The 21,901-nt window shown below is 59.7% G+C and overlaps 1 protein-coding gene across 4 annotated transcripts in view; it reads left to right on the top strand.

Moving 5' to 3' along the window:
- KDM2A (lysine demethylase 2A) overlaps positions 1 to 18,583 on the top strand; it is a 50,509-nt gene extending 31,926 nt beyond the window's left edge. For 2 of the 4 annotated variants that reach the window (XM_056353816.1, XM_056353815.1), the window contains 12 exons: positions 528 to 643; positions 1,898 to 2,024; positions 3,540 to 3,961; positions 10,845 to 10,928; positions 12,540 to 12,806; positions 13,025 to 13,156; positions 13,236 to 13,325; positions 14,212 to 14,924; positions 16,088 to 16,251; positions 16,586 to 16,744; positions 16,937 to 17,152; positions 17,319 to 18,583. In XM_056353816.1, the coding sequence (XP_056209791.1) occupies positions 528 to 643; positions 1,898 to 2,024; positions 3,540 to 3,961; positions 10,845 to 10,928; positions 12,540 to 12,806; positions 13,025 to 13,156; positions 13,236 to 13,325; positions 14,212 to 14,924; positions 16,088 to 16,251; positions 16,586 to 16,744; positions 16,937 to 17,152; positions 17,319 to 17,500 (2,672 nt within the window). In that variant the 3' untranslated portion in view covers positions 17,501 to 18,583. Of the gene's footprint in view, positions 1 to 527; positions 644 to 1,897; positions 2,025 to 3,539; positions 3,962 to 8,887; positions 9,440 to 10,844; positions 10,929 to 12,539; positions 12,807 to 13,024; positions 13,157 to 13,235; positions 13,326 to 14,211; positions 14,925 to 16,087; positions 16,252 to 16,585; positions 16,745 to 16,936; positions 17,153 to 17,318 lie in introns of those variants that run through there. The other 2 variants (XM_056353818.1, XM_056353819.1) reach the window with 2 other exon arrangements.
- Positions 18,584 to 21,901: the final 3,318 nt, after the last annotated feature.

The following is a 21,901-nucleotide window of genomic DNA, read 5'->3' as shown; positions in this document are numbered from 1 at the left end:
TCTTAGGCCTAACACAATTAGGAAGCAACTTTCCAGAGACGCCAAGATGACAAAAAGCTATGGGCATGAGGTGGATACTGGCACACGTGCCACCATGGGAGGATGCAAGGCCAGATCCACAGGTGTATTTAAGTGTCAAGTGAGCTGGATATTGAGTAATTCAGTAGTGACACTTCAGGAGAGGTGAACATTGTTGCTGTTACGTAGCATTGTCTGCCCTCTTCAAAGAGCTGGGATCTCTATGGTCCTGTCATAGCCCCCAGTGGCTACTGGGGCTGGCCAGTGTGACAAGAGGTCAGTAGCTAGTCTGTGTGTTTGCAGCTAACCTGATGCAGGTTAAGGGTGCAGCTGTCAGGCTGGGCTTAGCTGAGCAGCGTGAAGGTTGTGGGGTTTTGACAGGCCTGCTCTGAAGAGCACAGTTTGTAAGAAATTGCAAAGGAATTTAAATAGTAGGGACTGTCAGTTGTGAGACTTTGACCTCACCTAATTGCTCAGAAGGATTCTTCAAGCTCTGCTTTCTCTCCAAGGTTGGATCCATGCTGTGTACACTCCCATGGACACGCTGGTTTTTGGAGGCAACTTCTTACACAGCTTCAACATCCCTATGCAGCTCCGGATCTACAGCATTGAAGACCGCACACGGGTAAGGACCTGCGGGAGAGCTGGGAGGACGTGGCCTCCCAGCATGGTGTGGAGGGCACAGCTAAGAGCAGAGGTGTGCAGGCAGGCAAGCTGGGTCTCACCCTGTGACAGATTGCTCAAACTCCAGCTGTCTGTAAGCAAGATGTCCTGGCCTGCTAAATGGAGAGGCAGCAATGTGGGCAGAGGGACAGCCTGCAGTGTGCACTGAGGCTTATGTTCCTCCGTACCGCCTCTGGTCTGACACCAAGCTCCAAGGGGGCTGGAAGCCTTGCTGTGAGTGTGATGGGTGCCTCCCCTTGCTGCCTGATGAGGAAGGCAGCAACATGCCCATGGGAGCGCATCCGTGCCTCTTCCCATACCTGGCTGCCTTCTGCTGCTGCTGGATGTTGGTCTGAGACCTTGATGTGGTCTAAGATGACACAAACTACAGGCTTCCTGAGGTCTCAGGCAGAGAATGCTCTTGGCCAGTGGGTGTTTTCGCTTGCTTCCTGTGGAGGCGTGGGTCCTGCAGTGCTCAGCTGCTGCAGACAAGCTTCAGGACACGCCTGGGCTGTGTTGGACAGATTGTTGGCCTCTCCAGAGCAGTTCAGGGTGCTGCAGCAGGCAGGACCTGTGGGTTAGCACTCATCTGTCACCGTCATCCAGAGCAGCTGAGACGTACGATGATGATGGAGTGTGTGCCTGCTTCATCCTGGGCAGTGTAGCCTCAGGAAGGTGTGAGGCAGGCAGTGGGGTCAGGGGCATCTTCTGCCTGCATGTGAAATGCTGATGGTGATGTGACAGAGTCCTGACAGTGCTCTGCTAAATAACTGTGCTGATAACACCTCTCTTAAGAGACCAGCTCTTTCCCTCCACCCATACAAATGCTGTCAGATCCTGTGCTGGGGCTTGGGAAGAGGGCTTGAACCACTGTGTTCAGCTGAAACCTTCTGTGGTATCTGCTACTTTTTCTTGTACTAACGAGAAGGAGGTCTGTGGGGGAAGAGCCGCAACCCTAACAAAGAAAAATGAAATGTTAATGGCTTGCAAGTGAGCAGTGCCTGGTTTTTGCTCTGCCTGGTGATAATATCCTTCTGCGAGGAGAATTACATCAGGCTGCCAGAAGCATGAATGATGCTGTTAAACATGTACATGCGTTTCCTGTCTCTCAGGAGGGGATCGGTCTGGTTTGAGGCAGCAGTTGTAAGAGCTATCTCTGTGCAGCCTGGTGATGGAGGAGGCCTCAGCAGACCCCCTTCCCTTGCCTCTTTTGCAGGTCCCAAATAAGTTTCGTTATCCCTTTTATTACGAGATGTGTTGGTATGTGCTGGAGCGCTATGTCTACTGCATCACCAGCCGCTCACATCTGACCAAGGACTTCCAGAAGGAATCGCTCAGCATGGGTAAGCCCCCTGCGCTGGCTGTCCAGCCCTTTTCTTTTTCCTTCCTTTCCAGCCTTTTTCCTTCCTCACCCATATCAAAGTGGGGGTTTCGCACCCTCCTGCTGGGGTGCTGTCTGGTTCGTCAGCATGGTGGGCAGAGGAGGGCTGCGTGGGAAGAATTTGGGACCATCGCTTCCTCAGTTTCACAGGGTGGTTTCTTTGGGTATTTCCTCCCTTCTTGCTGTTTGCTGTACTGAGCAGTTGGAGGGCATTGTAGACGGGCCGAAGGAGGTGCAATTTTATTTCTTTGAGCAATAAATCAAAACTAGCCAGACTTTTGCTTCCTCCTTTACCCCTGTGACAGGTCAGGTTCCTTGCAGCTGCAAAACCAGCATACAAGTTCCCAGCCTTGCTGGTGCATGCAGAGCCTTTATCAAAGTGGAGGGAAGTTGCAGTAACCACTGCGGTGGGCTTCAGGGCAGTAATCCTTTCTTGCCGATTGGAGTCTTCCTGAACGCAGAGTTTAAAGCACTGTCAAAGTTGCATGCAGGGGAGCGCGGGGAGTCTCTTGCAAAAGGAATGTTTGGCTGCCCTACAGCCAAGGCAGGTGGGGACTGAGCAGTGGTTCATGAAATGATTTCTTACAGACACACTTTTTCAGACTGGAAGAGAGCTAGGTAGCTTCCCCCAAAGGCCCTTGAAGCAAATCTGTCCTCGCTCCCCTAAGAGGCCGTAAATACTGACTCCTGGGCACCTCTCCTCAGAGCCACAACCTCTGTGGGCTTTTGGATTTCCTGGCAGAAGGAGACGGCTCCCAGCTCTTGTGTTTCTCCTGTGGTTCTCTGGAGATCTCCCTCAGCACTCAGTTTGAGAAGGGCTGTCTCTCCCCTCCTCCAGTGTCTCTTCTCTGCCACTGAGCAGTGGTCACTGAGAAGTGGGAACTGTGCAGAGCTGGAAGGGAGCAGGAGAGCCCCCTTCCCTTTTACTGTCAGAAAGGGTGCTTTATCGTGCGCAGTTGGGCTCAGAGACTTCACGGTCATCTAGTGAGTCCACCTGCTCTGTCTCCCATCATGGAGGCAGGATCAGGGTCCCAGTTCATCCACAGGACCAGATGACTGGAGACCCCAAGCCCTCCAAAGCAGTCAGGCTGGACGGGGCTGTGAGCAACCTGATAATAGTGGAAGGTGTCCCTGCCTGTGGCAGGGGGTTGGACTAGATGATCTTTAAAGATCCCTTCCAACCCAAACCAGCCTAGGAGTCTATGAAATTCGGTGTAGGGCTTAGCTGTCTCCTTCTCTAGGATGTTTTTCCCACGTCTTGTGCCTCACCTTCCCACAAAATGAGCCAGGAATGGGAAAAGGTTTTACTCTTTTCCAGCTGCTACGTGCCCCAACCCTTCCTCTGGCCTGGTCCCTGTACCTGCCTATTGCTGCAGCATCCCTGGTGCCTGGGGGGTTTCCTCTGGGCACTGAATGCCTCCTGACAGTGACTGTCTGGCCACTGTGCTCTTCTCTCACTCTTTCTCCCTCTTGGCAGATATGGAGTTGAGCTCCTCGGACTCGGTGAACATGGAAGAGGAGGAGGAGGAGGAGGAAGAGGAGGATGCAGCAGGGAAGGAACCCAGGCGACCAGTCACAAGGCGGTCCATTCTCACCAGCCCCATAGCCAATGGTGCCAATGTGGACTATGATGAACTGGGCAAGAGCTGCCAAAGCAGCCTGCCAGGTCTGAAGAAGACCCCATCTATAGACTCTTCCGACTCCAGCCGAGGCTCCCAGAACGGCCAGGCCTGGGACCCCAACAGCGGCAGCCCGCGCAAGAGCAGGAAGGTGCACCTGACACAGTTTGAGCTGGAGGGGCTGCGCTGCCTCGTGGATAAACTGGAGTCACTCCCTCTGCACAAGAAGTGCGTTCCCACTGGCATTGAGGATGAGGATGCTCTCATTGCTGACGTCAAGGTACGTAGGTGTGAGGGAGCTGCAAGTGCTGTCGTTCCGCAGGTCTGCCAGGGCACATCTGCTTTCTTGCAGCATTGGAGGTGGAACGGCATTTCCCCACAGGGAAGCTGTGCTTCACCCTGGCCTTGCACCCACCCTGGGGCTTGGGGGTGATGTGTCTGGAGGCTTGGGGTCCTCTTCCTCCGTGTGAGGCTGTGACACCAGCTGATGCTGAGGGACAGCCCTGGCTTGGATTTTGGGTTGGGGCGGGCAGAAACAGTAACCGCTCGCAGCCAGTGTGGCTTGGGACCCTCTGGGCCCTGTGTCCCTTATGGGTGTCACTGCACGAGTGCTTGTTTGCCATGCAGTTCATTTCTACTTCTGGCTGTGGACTCCTTGGACTACCCAACACTGTGACAGTTAGAGCCCTGCCCTTGCCCCAGGTGGATTTGGCCATGTTTCTTTGGGTTGTTTGCACTGGATGTGACCTTACATCATACAAATCTGGTTTTGGGGTGGGGGTGTGTGGGTTTTTTTTTTTTTCTTTTTTTCCCTGCCCTCCTTTACACCCTGAGCTGTATCTGCCAGACCTGTTGAGCTGACGCCATGAGCTTTGGTGTTTTGGCCCTTTCAGCAGTGAAGTGAGAATGTCAACCTCACTATTCTCTAGAAGTTCATTTTAGTCCCTAAAACCACAGTTACCTTCTGCTCCCGTCCTTGCTGGTGGTGATCTGTTCAGCTGCTTGTCTGCACCAAAGCTGACATCCAGACACAGCCATGGGTATATCCTGGTCTTTGCCATCGTGTTTCTTTTCCAAGTGCTGTCTCCTGATTGTTGGGGATTTTTTGGTGGATCATGTTGCAAACATGGCACTCTGCTGCGTTTGGAGCAGAGGGTGCAGCTCTGGGGTCCCAGGGTGGGCTGTCGTTCGCAGGCCAAGCTCTGGTGGAGCTTGGCTGAAGGAGTGGGAGCAGGTGCTGTTAAGGGGCTGAGCTTCTAGTTTCCTGTGGCTTTCTCAAGTGCGTGGTGTGCCATGGCCTTCAAGTGTTCAAGGCATGTGTTTCTGAGCCATGGCAGTGGGGTGGCCTCAGCCCCACCATGGAACTTATGATGCTCTGCAGAAACTCAAGCTTTGAGCTGTGAGCGTGCTGTTTTGCCCTGAGACTGAGAAAGGGAGGCTGGTGTTGGGTGTTTTGAAGGCAGAGCATTCAAGGTTGTGGGTGTTCAGTTGAGTTTTGAGACTTGTTCAAAGGTCTTTTTATATTCTGGAGCTAAGGAATGTGTGCCTATGGTTTTGGTGTGACCCACTAGCCCCTCTGTCCAATTGGACCTCGCAGATGAGCTGCAGGTGAAGGTCCCTGCAGTCGAGTCAGAGCAAACAGCTTCCCTGAAGGCCTTGCTCCTTAAAGCTGGCTCTCCTCAGAGGCTCAGAAGTGTCCTGAGCTGCAGGACTCAGTCCTTCAGGAGCAGCAGCCTCCCAAGTAAAGCCTGTGCTACAGGGCATCCTCGAGGCGTGAAGATCCTTAGTCATCAGACTGCAGTGGCTGAAGAGAACAGGATGAGTTTGTCAAACTACAGCAAACGTCTACTTTCAAAGCTTACATTTTCCTCAGAGGTGAGGAGACTGGCAAATGTAGGTTGGCTTATAAAACCTGAAAAGGGGCAAGACACTGCTAGCTAAACCTTTTAACTGGTCTCTGGTCACTGAAAAGCCCGATGAGCAAAAGTCTGATTTTTCAGTATCAACAGCTTGTATGGGGAACAGCTTGCCTTTTTTTTTTTTTTTTTTTTTAAAGGCAGGACAAATTGTTACCAAGCTAAAGGCGTGAAGTGGCCACCCATGCATCTGTAACTCATGATGTGGGATACAGATCCTGTTTCAGTCATGTTTCCTTTGTAAGCTTTGGTGTAACTCCCTCCTCTAATAGCTTTTGTGTTCTTGCACAACTGTAGCTGAGTCTCCCAGAAGACAGTCCTACCAGGGCTGTGCATAAGTGGAGCCCTTCCCTTTTCTGGTCGTCTTCTGGTGTTCGTGCCTTCCCTCAGAGCTCTCGGGAGGTGTGATCCATGGGGGATCCCTTGTGCTGCACACCAAACTGGATCCCTTCTGTTCATCTGCTATTTCTCTTTATGCGCTAGTGGAGAACTAAAGCCTAAGCCATTTTCAGTGGCTGAAGCTAAATGGAAAGCATACGCCCTCCACAGCATCCCACAGCCTGACTCTGGGGCAGTGACCTGCAGCAGGTACTACCCTGAGGTGAGGTCATTAAGGACCTGGAATCTGGGCAGCAGACTGTTGGGAAAGACCCGCTCTAGGGAAGCACAGAGAATCGAGGTGTGTTCAGCACTCACCGCCTTTGCTGCCATCACCACACCTAGTGTGCCCAGCTGGGCGGGCGCTGCGTCTTCGTAGAAGGCTGTTGTGGCGGTGGCCTGCATGTTGCATGTTTATTTGGTCTGCCTGCTACCCGGGATCAGAACATGGCATTTTCTCGTCGTAAAGCCCAGGCGTGCAGGTAGTGACCTGGCATCTCAATCTGTGTCAAACCAAATGTCCTACCTACTGCTCCTTCTGCCACCCTCTGCTAACCAGTGTCCCCAGGCATGTGGGAGCAGGCACAGGCCAGGAAAATGCTGCCTTTTCCCACAGCTGCTTGTTGGTGATTGTGACTTCAGGGTGCCTGTATGTTGGGTCATGTCACATATGCTTCTATATCCTGTCACAAGTTGGGTCTGGAGCCCTCCTATGGTGGGACAGGACACTTTGGATGTGACAAAGGTGTGCTTCCAGCTGCAGGGCAGGAGGGACTGTCTGTCCACTGAGCTTCTAAACACGTCCTAGATAAGGCTGCATCAGACATTTGGAATAGAAAGAGCATGTTGCCACCTCCGCTTCTCCTTAAACCTTTCTAGCTTTGCCTGTCTCCCTTGGCAAGCTCCTGGTGACACTACATCGCTGCCTTCTGAACCGGTGACTGAGAGCTGCTCTCCAGTGGCTTAAATGGGAGGACCCACAGAAATCTGAAAGGCTTCTAGCACTGCCTCAGGAGAAGATCTGCCTTAGCAAAATGAGGTTGTGACACGTTGCCTTGTGGCACTGATGGCTTGTCGAAATATCTCCATGAATTTGGTGGATGCCTCTGCATGGTCTGGACTGGGGTCATTGGAAAGGTCACTGGCAAAGAGGGAACTTCTGAGAGCTGCCATTTTCTTCTGACTGTTTCTGTCCATCACTTCTGACCCACCTCTTGGTGTGCTGGCTTCCAGCATTTTGACTTCAGAGGGGCAGGATGACTCATGAGGCTCTGTTGAACCTGCTGTGGGCTCAGTTCCCCACAAGTCAGCTGACATTAGAACCATTTGCTTGCTGCAGTGCCACCAAGCCCTATGGTCTCAGCAACTGGCACAAACTGGTTCTATTCGGGCTCTGCATGAAGGTGTTGGAGCACCAAGCATTGTAGAAAAAGAAGAGCCTCTCCCAGAAGTGCTGATCACATCTCCAGGACCTCATCTCAAAGCCTCTGATCTGGCATTGCCCACGTGCCTGGCTCTGTTGCGCTGCCTTCTCCCCAGGCCTGGAGACATCATCTCACTCCTCTGCAAATGCCTGTTATTCTCCTTGTCTGCCTGATCTGCCCCTCCTGCGGGTCACATCTGCCTGAAATGTTCCCTGTGCCTCGTGCTCGCCTTTCTCTGCCCCAGTAAATGTGCCATCTGGAATCTGCTTTCCCAAGGTGGTTTGTTTCCCCAGCTGCTCGCATCTGAGAAGCAGCAAACATACAGCTTGCTGAAGTCCAGGGGATTTGGTAAAAGCACTGATGAGCATCCTGGGGAGGAGCGAGTGGTCTCAGGGCGCTCCCTGAGTGTGCGCGGTCCCCCATTTGCTGCAGGACAGTGGAACGCAGTGAGGACTTGGTGAGGAATGGAGGCTACTTCCACCAGGGATGGATGAGGACGTTCAGGGTGGCCTGTCAGCTATGCCAGGAAGCTGTCCCCCTTTGGTGGGATGACAGCCCTGGTGCCACGCTCCTGCCTGTGGGTCGGATGAGACTAAACCGCAGCGTGAAGCACCGAGCTGAGTGCCAGGCTCCCTCCCAGTGCCGGCGCCAGCAGCGCAGCACTGATGAGATGCCCGACACTGCCATGGTCACTGTCCAAATGGGAACACTGCAGCCTGGAGCATGCAGGGCCAAAGGGTCCTCTGCCACCCTGCCTGACCAGGTGTCACCTCAGGGTGCCATCTGATGTGCTTGACCTTGGCAATGTGACAGGAGCCGCTCTGCACGTCCTCTGTGCTGGGCCAAACCAAGCTGCAGGGCTGGGTGTCCCCAGCAAGATCCACCGGGAGCCCAAGGGTGCCGAGCGTGTCACCCGTGGCTCAGGTGGTGACAGTCTAGACCCAGGCATGTGGTCAGTGTGCCACTGGCATCCTGCGCGTGGCAAAGACGCGGTGGCTGCCTGTAGATGCTCTAGGTGCACGGGGAGTGAAAGCAGTCGCTGATATCCAGTGCCACTTTGGGGAGCTTGAGTTAGTTCAGGAGTTTCCTCCATTTTAATTGCGGTGGTCTGTCAGTGGGGGTAGGGGGGTCTCGGGGATCTGGGGCTGCTTGGGAGGAACCTTGCTTTGCCCATGGGTATAGGTTTGTCCCCCTTTTGTGGTCAGGTCAGCGGTGGCTTTGGCACTCCGGCTGCTCCCAAACTTGGCTGGCAGGATGTTTGTCAGGGAAGGCTTGTCCATCCAGGGGGGGAAAACGCTGGTGCAGCCCCTGCCGCCCCCACCTTCCGAGGGGCTCGTTCCCCTTGCCTGCATTTAAAAGCCCTTCCTCCCCGGTGGCACCAGCGGCGGCTCCGAGATCCAGGTGGGTTCGGCTTCCAGCGGGAATCCCCCCCCCACACCCCCCCCAAGCGCCTGGGAGCAGACAAAAGCCAGGCGGCGGGGAGGCTGGCTGCGAGCGGGGCGCCCCTGCGCCCCCCGGCCCCCGGGGAGCCTGGCCCCGGCAGCTCCGGTTGCGGCGGCGGCGGGGGGGCGGTGGGCAGCGCCGCCCGGACCCCTGCGCCAATGCGCCGGGCGCTCGCCCGGGCCCCTCCCGGCTCTGCAGCAGAACGGCTCTGCCCTCTGCTCGTTCGCTCGCTTTTTCTCTTCTGCCATCTTCCCGCTGCAAAGCATTGCTGGGAACCGCATGTGGGTGACGCAGCAGCATTGTTTCAGGCTCAGGAAGCTGCTGCCGCTGCTGCCCAAGGGCTCGGCAGGAGCGCGCCGCTGCCAGTGCGGCTGCTGGAGCCGGGGAGGAGCGGGGGGTGCCCGGGGCGGGGAGCGCGGCTGCTCCCCCAGCCATGGCCCCCAACACCGGGGGTCCGTCTCGGGGCCGCTCGGACTGAGCCAGCCCCTGGAGGGCTCCGAGGAGAGGGGGGGCCCCCAGCCCTCGCCGTGCGGGCACCGGAACAAAGAGGGCTCGGCAAACTTCACCCCGGAGTCGCGGCGGCTCTGGAGGCGCAAGGTCAGGCAGCTGGCGGTGCTCGGGGGAGGGCGCGCGGGGATGCTCCCGCCCCAGCCGGGGTGGGGGGGTCCGCGGGGGGGACCCCGCTTCCCTGGAGGGGACCCTGGCCGGTGCTGGGGCTCGGTCTGCCGGCCCTCGGGGCGCGCTGCCGGTGCCGGGTCCCGCTGGCCGCGGGAAGCGTGCGGCGTGTCGGCCCCCGCAGCCGGGGCGGGGAGGGGCAGGGGGGGAGAGGGGGCTGGCGCCCACCTCGGCTTCAAGCCAGATGCAGCCACAGGACCCGGTCCCCGTCCCGTCCCCCCCCTTTTTTCACCAGCCCCTTGGGGGGCCCCCGGCTGGAAACGTGCCTGAGCCACCGTCAGCCCCCGCGGTGTGCCGGGCAGGGGGAGGTTGCGGTTGTCTGCCCAGGCGTATAGATAGATGTACCTATAGCTATATCTGCGTGTTTGTGAGCCCCCAGCCCCTGACCCTTCCTCTCGGCCTGTGCTCATGGGAGGGCTGCCGGGGAGGCGGAAGGGCTGTAGGCAGCACGCTGAGCTGGGGGGGGCGGCCGCGGCTTCCTGCCTCCCACAGCCGCCCCAGGAGGGGGGGGGCGGGGAGCGGGGCTGGAGCGGGCACCCCGGGAGCGGGAGCCGCAGGGAGCACCGGCCGGCTGCCCTGGCCCTGCCTGGCAGCGGGAAGCACCGGGAGAGAGCGTGGGGATGCCGGCAGGAGGCTCCTGCGGGCGTAGCCATGGCAACGCCAAGTAAATAAAGCACCTTTGCAATTCGGTGGGGAAACGGCTGTGGGGAGAGGGCTGAGATGCGGGGGGGGGGGCTGAGGGGGGGTAGGGTGAGTGCAGGGAGCCCCTATCGACCGGGAGCGCGGGTGCCTGTCTTGCCGTAGGGCGGCATGCCCATCCAGTCGGTGCTGCGGGATCTTTCATGTCAAAGTCAAAGCCGAAGCCCGAGGCGGTGCGGGGGAGCAGCTCCTGGCTACCAGCAGCTTGTGCCAGGCTGTGGAAGGGGTGCTGGAGCATCACGTCCTCCTGCCACCGTGCCCTCTGGCTGCCCTGTGCCTGGGGAGCAGAGAGAGGGGCAGCCCTCCTGCATCCTTGCCCATAAATCCCCCTGGACTGCAAAAGCTTGGCACTCTCCCCCTACCGCTGCACAGCGCGGGGCCTCGGGGCTGAGATGCAGCTGATGAAAGCGCTTGTGCAGATGGACTCGACAGAGCTTGTCTGTCTAATTTGGGGAGGGATCATTGCTCACGGGTGTGGGTAGAGGAGGGCTCCTTCCCAGCCGTGTTTGAAGCACGCTGGCCTTGGCATCTGGTCGGAGCCTGCCTCGCTGGCAGGAGCCTTGTTTCACTCTGTTCACACCTGTGCTTTTTGTCTGTCTGCTCCCCCCTCCCCTTCTCTCTTCATTAGCTGCTGCTAGAAGAATACGCAAACAGCGACCCCAAACTGGCACTTACAGGCATCCCCATCGTCCAGTGGCCCAAGAGGGATAAGGTAGGAGCTGCGAGGAGGGGAGCTGGGTGGGCATCACGTGTGGCTGAGCTGATGGCCTGTCCTTGGCTGAGTCGCTGCCTGTGGTGGTGGCACTGCTTCCGTAACAGCCTCAGGAGCCTGAGGTGGTGGGCAGGAAGGGAGCGGCGCAGAGGCAGGCCGTGGGGCGCCACTGCCTCCGCAGCACTGCGGGCAAACGCGTTTGCTGGCAGCGGTGGAGGTCTCCCACCGGTAACTGGGTCAGCCCCAGCTGCTCGATGTTCTCCAGCCCCTCGGTCATGTTCGGAGGAGGTGTAGGGTTTGATGCTTGGCATCAGCCCTGCCTGTTTGGTGGGCAGGCCAGCCCCTCGCTGCTAGGTGAGTGTGCCCTTTGGGTCCCTGCCAGCGTGCTGTCCGTGCTGTAGCATTGGCTCTTGCAACCTTGAGGAAGGCAGCTCACTCCTGGGGGTCTCTGCCTTCTGGTAGCAGCTAGCTTGTCAGGAGAGGGACCTTTTAGCATACCCCTGCCCTTCCCTCTACAGCCATGCTCGCAACCCTGGGGCCCAAAGCCGGGCCACAGCCCAGGCTCAGCTCAGAGGGCAGATGGAGGCAAGAAGCAGCCTGCCACCGGCCGGCCGGACTTCCCCTCCACAGGCTGCCTTCCCATGGCCCGCAGGGACGGCCTCTGTAGGTCACTGCTTCCTTCCTTCCGGGAGACGGGCTCACGGGCAGGCATGTGGGAAGAGCGGGACCCCATTGCACAGGGAAGGGTGGGTAACACCCCGTCTGGAGACAAACAAGCCTCTCAGATTGCCCTTTGGTGTTGCCTGTCTCTGCCTGCCTGCCCTGCCCAAGGGGATCCAGTGAGATTTGCCGCTACTGGGGCAGCACAAGCAGCTCGGGCAGCTTTTCTGGGAGAAGAGACCTGGAGATGTCTGCATGCTTCGGATGCAGCGCTCAGATGCTTGGCACATCCCCAGCCCTGTCCTTGTGCTGGGTTTTTTGGGTGCCTGCCTTTCCCCAAGCCCATCAGCTATGGTGCACACGCGATCACAGCCGATCCCAGAAGGTTGCTGATGGGGGGTGCATGGTGGCAGGTCTCTGCTGGAGAGCTGTGTTGTCCCACCTGCACTGTAAACAGGGGTGCTTGAATGTTCCCAGCACGCCTCCAGCTTGTGGGAAAGGATGACCAGAGCACTCATGTCAGAGCTGAGCCCTGTCCCTTTGCACAGCTGGCAGAGGGACCCGAGCGGCACAGAGAGGGGACAGCTTTTCTGGCTGCACTTTGTTACTCCTTGCCTCGGAAGGAAAGAGTGGCTGTTGCTGCAGCACCGCAATGTTTTTGGGACTCGGCATCCCTTGTCAGACTCATTTCTGACTCCTGATGGGGGGTGGGAAGAAGGAGCGCTCTTGGCGTGAGGTGGTGAAAGCTGAGCGAGTGCGCTGGAGGAGAGCTGCCTGGGGCAGCACCGATACAGGCTCCTTTATCTGTGGAGAGCTGAGGAAGCAGGGCTGTTCTCGGGCATGTTATCTGAGGCTGCAGCGAGGGAGAAGGGGATCAGAGGCTTTCTGATCCAAGCTGAATGCAGTGGTTGGCTCGTCTCACACTAGTTGCCTTTCTATTTTTGTTGCCAGCTAAAGCTCCAGGCCCGGCTGAGGGTGCGCCTGCCCACCATCCCCATCACCAAACCACACACCATGAAGCCAACCCCCCGCCCAACACCCGTCAGGCCTACGGTCTCTCCCATCGTGTCAGGTGCCAGGCGGAGGCGGGTGCGGTGCCGAAAATGCAAGGCTTGCATGCAGGGCGAGTGTGGCATGTGCCACTACTGCAGGGACATGAAGAAGTTTGGCGGGCCTGGCCGCATGAAGCAGTCCTGCATCCTGCGGCAATGCTTAGCGGTGAGTCTCCAGCCTGATCCTTCTCTCAGAAATTCGCTGCAGCCTGGCAGCGGCTCTGTGTGGCTGATTGGGGTCAGACAGAGGAGAGCAATGACCCAAGTTTGCTTCCTGGGGGATAGTCGGTCCCTTCCCCATGATTCAGGTCATGGGGGAGAGGAGGAGGAAAGGGGGAAGGCTGTCCCACCTTCCTCTGGTTTCATCCCTGCTTTCCTTTGTAGCCCAGGCTGCCTCACTCGGTCACGTGTGCACTTTGTGGGGAGGTGGATCAGAACGAGGACTCACAGGACTTTGAGAAGAAGCTCATGGAGTGCTGTATCTGCAACGAGATTGTTCACCCGGGCTGCCTGCAGGTGAGCAGCACAGGCACCAGGGCAGAGGGGGCTTGGCTTTGGGGAGGGACTGCTGCTGACCACCCGCTTCTCTTTGCAGATGGATGGGGAAGGGCTGCTCAACGATGAGCTCCCAAACTGCTGGGAGTGCCCCAAATGCTACCAGGGTGATGACGCGGAGAAGGGCCAGGTAGGAGCCAAACTGTACTGTGGCAGTGCTGGATGCGTGTCTTACATCCCATGTTGTCCTGCTAGGGATCAGGCAGTGTTGGACCAGGCTGGGCTGCGTGGGTGGGCTGCAGGGCAGGCAGGCACCAGTGCAGGCCAGGGGACCAGTTGGGCAGTGACTAGTGATAGTGGGGATCGCTGGGGGTGCAGTGCTTGGGGGCCTGGCAACACCCTGCTGCAGTCCGGTCCCGGGATCCCGCAGCAGGGTGAGCTGACAGTCGCCTGCTCTCTGTCCCTGGCTCCCAGAGAGCCCATCAGCAGGCCGTGGCCAGGCTCCTGCGGAAGCGGCAGGGGCGGCCAGGTTCTTCTGCCAGCCAGCAAACGGACCGCATGCAGCGGCAGCTGGCCCGCTGGCAGCTGCCAGCGCTGCCCAGGACACCGGCCTACGGCTGCTGCATCACCTGTAGAACCGTGCCCAGTGCTGTGGATGGAAGTGCAGCAGCTAAGGCAAGCCAGGTGGGGAGCAGCCACCCTGGGGCACCGTCACCTTCTCCTGGGGGATGTGCATGCTTGGGGTGCACATCTGCCTGGTTCCTGGGTCTCCCAGCACTTCACGCGGATGTGATGAGCACCCCTTGTCCCCACGGTGTCTTGTGCTGAGCTGTGATCCTGAGGGTTTCCGCCGCAAGAGGCAGAGGACTGTTAGAGGACACCCCTTCTGTGAAGGAGGAAGGAAAACATTGGTTGCTGGTGTGGGTGGATTCTGCTCCTGGTGGTTCTGGGCACTGCTGGTGCAGGCCCTGGCAGCACTATGATCTTTCCGTGAGGAAGAGGAGAGAGAGGGGATGCGTTCCCTAGGCCCGCCGTGACTCGTATCCCTGCTAATCTTCTGCCCTGCTTCCCTGCAGAAGCGGAAGGTGGAGGAGAGCGATGATGACACGGCGCAAGCTAAAGTGCTGCGGCCCTTGCGGAGTTGCGAGGAGCCCCTGACCCCCCCCCCCAACTCGCCCACCCCCATGCTGCAGCTGATCCATGACCCAGCGTCGCCGCGAGGCGTGGTGACGCGCTCGTCCCCAGGAGCCGGCCCCAGCGACCACCACAGCGCCAGCAGAGACGAGCGCTTCAAGCGACGGCAGCTGCTGCGGCTCCAAGCCACCGAGCGAACCATGGTGCGGGAGAAGGAGAACAACCCCAGCGGCAAGAAGGAGCTGTCGGAGGTGGAGAAGGCCAAGCTGCACGGCTCCTACCTCACTGTGACGCTCCAGCGCCCCACCAAAGACGTCCATGGCACTTCTATCGTCCCCAAGCTGCAAGCCATCACAGCCTCCTCCACCAACCTGCAGCACTCGCCCCGCGTGGTCATGCGCCACGCACCCACCAGGATGCCCCTGCGGGGTGGGGGGGAGGAGGAGGCAGCCGCCGAGGAGGAGGAGGAGGAAGAGGAGGAGGAGGACGAGAACGCGGAGGAGGGGGGGGCGGCCCGGCTCAACGGCCGAGGGAGCCGGGCGCAGGAGGGCGAGGAGAGCTGCATGCAGCGCGAGGTGTGGATGTCCGTCTTCCGCTACCTCACTCGCAGGGAGCTCTGCGAGTGCATGCGGGTGTGCAAGACCTGGTACAAGTGGTGAGTGTGGGGGTGTGGGGCAGGGTGGGGGGGTGGGCACAGCCAGGGCTGCCCACATCCTGACGGCTGGATGGAGCACGGCTGTGCCAAGCCTTGTGCCCGATGGGCAGCCAGAGGAAAGGGGGGGAAGGGATCTCACCTGGGTTCCCTCCCCCCGCTCCCCAGAGCTGACACTTGCCAGGCAGCATTGCCCTCGCACCCTGTCGCCAGCCCTGCTGGCTGCTGCCTCTGCCGTGCGTGCGTGGCTCTTAATTGTCTCCTCCTGCCTTCCTCCTGTCCCCTCTGTTGGGAGGTGGTGGCAGACTCTGCTGTCACCTGAGCACCCGTGTCCCCCACCACGTCCTTTCAAGGAGCTGATGCCCTTTCCTTGTGCTGCCCTGCGTGGTCCTTGCCCTTCCCTGCCTCCTGTCCTGCCGTGGCTCCCGGCAGGCTGAGGTGGGGATGGATTTGCTGGCTGGAAACGCCTTGGGGGGCAGCAGGCCTGAAGACAATGCTGGCACCGGGACAGCTGTGGATGGAGGGCTTGGGAACAGACGGGGACTGGAAACTGGGAGGTTTCTAACCGCCAAGCAGCGGGAATGGCACGATGGGAAAAGATCGGCCCGCTTTGATCAGCGGCCGCTGGGAGTGGTGTGTTGTGGTGGCTGGAGAAGAGCGTCCCCTCGCCTGCCACTGGTGTGGCACCTTCCGGGGCACAGCTGAGCTGCCATCGGGTCCTGGGTCTCCCCAGGCTCCCCTGGGGGAGGAGGAGTCGGTGCGACCCCCGGGCTCTGTTGCAGCTGCTGGCGAAGCAGCGAGTGCTGCCGAGGCTGTGGGGTGGGACCGGGCTGTTCTGCCTGCTGGGACCAAGGATGCTTAAGATCTTTGCTGTGGCAGGAGGAGCACGCGGGAGGGGACAAGCAGGCCAGCAGCTGTGACTCGGAGTCTTGTTACTTGGCAGCAAAACCCTGCTGGGCTGCTCTGGGCATCCCTGGGTGGCCAGATACCTTCGGCAACCTCGCAATGTGTTCAGGGAAACCCAGAGAAACCAGGCAGAGCAGCCTTGTTCTGCGGCTGGGGCCACGCCAGGGCTGGGCTCACCCCCGAAACCAGGCAAACCGCTGGCTGTCTCTTGTTCCACGGGGCTTTTGGGGTCCGACTTTCAGCCTTGTCCTTGTCCCCAGGTGCTGTGACAAGAGATTGTGGACAAAGATAGATTTGAGCAGGTGCAAGTCCATCACCCCCCAGGCGCTGAGCGGCATCATCAAAAGACAGCCGGTCAGCCTTGACCTCAGCTGGACCAATATCTCCAAAAAACAGCTTACGTGGCTCGTCAACAGGCTGCCAGGTGAGCGTGGGCTGGGAGGGGTCCATGCCTCTGCCACCAGCCTGTCCCTGAGGCTTCCTGGTGGCTGGAGTGCAGCGAGAGACAGGCTCTGCATCCTGGTACCCACCAGCTCGAAAGCTCCTGGGTGCCTGGATCCCGTCACCCAGCAGGCAGCCGATGTGGCTTCCTACCGCTGTGTTTCCAACCTCTCCTTCAGCGAGCCCCGCTCCCCATCCCACCCCCGGCAGGGAGGGGTGCTGCTTCCTTACCTGCCTGGAGAAAGAGGATTGAGATCCGGGACACCTCGGAGCTGACCCAGCCTGTCTGACCTGTTGCCTCTTTCCCTTTCTGGCAGGCCTGAAAGACCTCATCCTAGCGGGCTGTTCCTGGTCTGCGGTCTGTGCTCTCAGTACCTCCAGCTGCCCCCTTCTCAGGACCCTCGATCTTCGGTGGGCAGTAGGAATCAAGGACCCTCAGATCCGGGACTTGCTCACGCCTCCAACAGACAAACCCAGTAAGCTGTTGCCCAGGCTGTGGTGGGACAAGGCTGGGGGCACTGGTGACTGAGAAGGGTCCCCATGGGTTGTGGGGAGCTGGAGGAGGATGGCGGGCTGGGCACAGAGCAGGGAGGTGATGCTGGATCTGGAATGCCCCAGTGCAGCAAGGCAGATAGTCCATGTTCAGCTTCTCCTTTTTCCTTTTGCAGGTCAGGACAATCGCAGCAAACTCCGCAACATGATTGATTTCCGGCTCGCTGGCCTGGACATCACCGACGCCACGCTGCGGCTGATCATCCGCCATATGCCCCTGCTCTCCCGCCTCGACCTCAGCCACTGCAACCACCTTACGGACCAGTCGGCCAACCTCCTCACGGCCGTGGGCTCTTCCACACGCAACTCCCTCACCGAGCTCAACATGGCAGGTGGGTGTGCTGCCCTGGGTGACCCAGGGCCCTCCTGGGCCAGGGAGGGGGGGGCCGGGCTGGACTTGCTGTCGTAAAGCAGCTACCTGCTCCCAGCCTGACACGGGAGCTCGGTGCTGGCTTTGCAAAGGAGCTGCAGCTCACTCTGCCTCTCTTCTCCCTGCAGGCTGCAATAAGCTGACAGACCAGGCCTTGCTGTACCTGCGCCGCATCTCCAACGTCACTCTAATTGACCTGCGAGGTTGCAAACAGATCACCCGCAAAGCCTGTGAGCACTTCATCTCGGACCTGTCCATCAACAGCCTCTACTGCCTGTCCGATGAGAAGCTGATCCAAAAAATCAGCTAGAGACCCTCCCTGGGGCAGACTGAGGAGAAGGAAAAGAGCCCATCCCACCCCTCTCGGAGAGCCGCTCCTCCACATCCCCACCTTGCCCTCCATGTCCTGCCACTGCCTCCCACCTGACTCGGCAGGCAGGGCCGCTGCTGGCCTCGCTCCACCGTCCTTCCTCCTCCTCCCCCGGGACTTCTGCTGATGAAGACGTCCCGCCAGGCTGGCCAGTACCAGAGGAGGAATGGGCAAATGGCAGGGAGCCTCAGCCCGAAGGCTGGCTGCTCCCAAGGCGGAGGTTGTAATAGAGATCTCTGTGCAGAGAAATGGGGCACCCTCTTCCCCCGGCTTTTCCCCTCCTCCCCATCATCTCCTTGCCTTGAAACACTTGTCACTTCCCCGTTAGCACAAAGCTTGAGGGGCAGGGTCTCTCCAAGGAAGCGGGAGCAGAGCTGGAACAAAACATACCCCTCCGTGCCACCACCAGCTCGTCGCTTGCCCTGCGCTCTCAGCCCCCTCACAGTTTCCCTCGCCCAGCTGCAGGGGCTGCGATGGAACCCCCCCTCCTCCCACCACCCTCGCGCGGCCGGGTGGCTCTTCGGGTGTCGAGGGCAGGAGCCCCGCAGGCAGGCTGTGGCGGGGTCTCCGGCCGCAGGGCTGACACAGGCTGGCTGGGAGCAGGCACTTTGCAGCCCACTGTCCCCCTGCCCGGGGGGGTGAGGCTGGGGGATGACACGCTTCCACGGCGGGCCAGCGCCAGCCTTCCTGCAGCACCGTCTGTCCCCATGCAGCCCTGCACAGAGGTGACGGCTGGGGCCAGCTGGGAGCAAGGGGAGAAACCGCAGGTACATCAGAGCTCAGGGAGGACTCGGAAAGCATCAGCCAGGGGTGAGTGAGCACGTGGGGGGACAGGAGCTGCCTCCTCTTCCTCCCCAGCTCCCTGCGCGTGGCCCAGCACCACGAAGCACTCTAGGGCCGCCGCGGCCGGAGGGGCGAAGGCTGCTCTGTCTGCCCAGGGTGCTGTGGCCTGGGACCGAACTGGCACGAACGCCCCACTGCATTGTCCTCTCCTTCCCCCACCCCCTTTTAGCTGCCGTTTTTCCTTTGCAATGAATGGTCGGTCCAAAGAACCTCTCTCTAGGGCAGCAGAGAGCTTTTTGCACTTTAAAAAACAAACAAACAAACAAAAAAACAACAACAAAAAAAAAGGAAAAAAGGTTGGAATCTTCTTTTGGGTCACTATTTTATTTTCCCTCCCTGTCCTGCCTGTGACTGGACGCTCCCCATCTTTCCCCCCAATGTCAGGACACCGCTCTCCCCCCGGCAGCGCCTACAGATAGCACAAACGGGCCCACCCGTGCCACCGGTCCCCAGCCCCGGAGAGGACGGCCAAGGGGCAGGGGGGCTCCCGTGCCACCCCGCTGCTTCAGAAGCAATAAGGGAGGAGAGGCGGCCACCCAGCCTTCTGTGCGGGGCTGGGGGCACGTCCTCTGCTCGCTGGCTGCCGCAGGGGGCTGCGAGGGGACATGGCACAGTGCCAGGGGCAGTGGTGGCGGTGGGGCTGGAGGGCTTTGAGCAGAAACACCTTGGGCGAGCGGCCATGCTGGGTGCTGGGGGCCTGCTGCCTTAGCCGCTCGTGGCGGTGGCTCCCAGGACAGACGTCGGAAGAATCGAAGCTTTTCTTTTTCCTTTGGATTGATTTTTGAGTTTTGCAACAAGAAAGAAAGCTGGGGTAGAGCTCGGACAGGGCTGGGGGCGCGGGGCTCCCTCCACCACCGTGTCGAGGGGCAGCAGCCGACCCTTCCTTGGGGTGGGTTGGGGGGCGGCTGAGCTGGGAGCCACTGACCCCCCCCCCCCCCAGGGTATGTGTGCCCCCCCCTCCCCCCCAGCCACAGAGACTCGGGCATGTGACCACCGGCCACCCCGGCCCCCATCCACGGGCAGGGGGTGAAAATCCACAAGGAAGAAAAAAAGGAGAATTCTATATATAAAATCACTTAGTGATTTAAAAGCAACCCAGACTGCTCCCTAAAGACAACTCCTGCAAGAAAAGTCACTATTGTTTAAGGGTTTGGTTGTGTTTTTGTTTTGTTTCAATCCCCCCCCCTTTACCTCCCCCCCCCTTACCCCCGCCCCCTCGGAGAAATATTGTAAATATATATTTTTTTGTTGGCGATTTAGAGTCCATCTCTGATGTTTGTGCTTTAAAATTAAATGTAAGCATTAAGGGTAAAAGCAAACCAAGTCTTACGCTCTCTCAGTCGGTATGGTTTGGGTTGGGGGTCTCTTGGCTGGGGGCAGAGGGAGGGGAGCTAGCTGGCAAATTTTTTTTTTGTTTCAGTTTTGGTTTGTTTGGTTTTTTGTTTATTTTTGTTTTGGTTTTTTTTCTTTTTGTTTGGTTTGATTTGTTTTTTCCTTTTTCTAAGCATTCTCCGATACTGGTTTTAGAGAGGATCTTTGCTCATAACATATTACCACAGGGATGGGAGAGATGTTGCGGGGGGAGGGAAGATACCAGCCTCTGAAGGGAAATATTTTGTTTCTTGGGGGTGGATTTTTGGAATAAAAAAATTTAAAGAAAAAACAAAACCCTGCGTCTCGGCTCTGCCCATTGTTTGTCCACGAGGGAAGCGGAGGGGACGAGGCTGGGAGGCCCTGGCCCCCCCGCTACCCAGCACTGGGGGCTTCTTCCGCCCCCCACGCTGATGGAGAGGAGCCTGGGGTGGCCGTGGCAGCTGTCCCCATGTCCCCGGCGACTTCAGGGGGCTGGCCGTGGCAGCTGTCCCCATGTCCCAGACGTCTCTAGGGGGCTGGAGGTGGTAGCCACCCCCCTGTCTCATCACCTGCCCCACAGGTAAGTGGGGGCCACCGGTCCCCTGGGGCAACCTGAGGCTGCTGCCCATCCTCTGTCTCCCTTGGGGAAAACTGGTCTTTCCCAGCGGATTGCTGGGCTGCCCCTGCCCGCACCCTGTCTTAGTCTCCCACTCCCCAGCTGTGTCCCATCTGCAACCTGCCTGACCAGAGCAGGCAGGGTGCGCAGGCAGGGGGTGCAGGCATCTTCCCCCGCAGCCAGGGCCAGCCCCCCCCATGCCCCTTGGGACAAGCTTGGTCTCCCCAGCTGTGCCATGGCTGGGGTCAAACCCACAGGGACGCACCAAGGACCTTTCCGCAGGGATTTATCCCTCTCCCAGGCTGGGTTTAAGGGCTGGGAGGCCGCCAGGGCAGACCCGCTGCGCTGGCCCAGGGCTGGCTCTGGGCCCACAGGGCCACCGAGGTGCCGTTTGCTGTCGCCTCCGCAGGGATGGCAGGGCCGGGGGTCCCCGTGGCAGTTGGGGCTGTAGAAGAGCAGCAGAACCAGCCCCCCGCGGGCCGTTGAACAATCTCCTCCACGGGTGGCTGAAGCCACAGCCACCACCACAACGCGCCACGCACGGAGGCACCAGGCACAGAGTCAGGGTCATCACCCCCATATGCCACCTGTCCCCTGCCCCCAGGGACAGGCAGCCCCCTGGAGCGGGGTGGCCGCCACCATCACCCAGTGGTTTCAGGCTCCATTTATAGCAGCCTCATCCCTCCAGAGCGAGGGGGCCCAGCCACCATGCCGCTGCTCCCTGCCCCGGCCAGGGGACATGGGGACACCCCGCTGCAGGGGTCCCCCCTGGTGACATCCCACGGAGGGACCTGGCCCCTCTCCCTGTGCCGCAGCCCGAGGTGGGGGATCCTGGCACAGGGTGTGTGGGGTGACACACCTCTGGGGTCACACGGCATCACACCCGCTGTCACACGCGGGTGCACTCGGGTGCAGTGCCACACGTGCTGTCATGCACCATTGCAGCTGGTGGCTGACACGCATGGTGTGACATGGGGAGCGCTGTCACGTGTGCGGGCACACCTGCTGGGTCACACACACGGTGGCACATCTAGTGGCACACACCCATGGAGCCACAAACACGCGGTGTCATACACACATGGTGCCAGACACGCAGAGTATCACACATGCGTGGTGCCACACACTGTCACGGCCACCGAGTCCCACACACAGTGTCACAGACACACACGCTGGCACGCGCACACACAGTGACATGCACACGCACAGTGTCACGCACTCGCTGTCACACGCACACGGTGTCACAGCCACACAGGGTCACACACCACACGCGCCCGCTCGCTGAAGCTGGCACGGCCCCGCCCCGTGGGCGGAGCGAAGGACGGCCCCGCCCAGCCCCGGGCCGGCAGCGCCGCCCGTCACGCTCGGGCACGCGCAGGGGCACGCGCTGCCCCGGCCGCCCCGCCCGCCATGGCCCCCGGCCGCTGAGGCCGCCCCGCCGCCTACGTCCTCCCCGCGCCGGGCCGGGGCCGTCCCGGGGCCATTCCGGGGCGGGGGGTGGTGGGGGTGGTGGGGGTGGTGGGGGTGGGGGT

This window comes from Falco biarmicus, chromosome 10 (genome assembly GCF_023638135.1).
Source record: "Falco biarmicus isolate bFalBia1 chromosome 10, bFalBia1.pri, whole genome shotgun sequence".
In the NCBI taxonomy this organism is placed as follows: Eukaryota; Metazoa; Chordata; class Aves; order Falconiformes; family Falconidae; genus Falco; species Falco biarmicus.
This window is presented reverse-complemented; position numbering and strand designations above follow the sequence as displayed.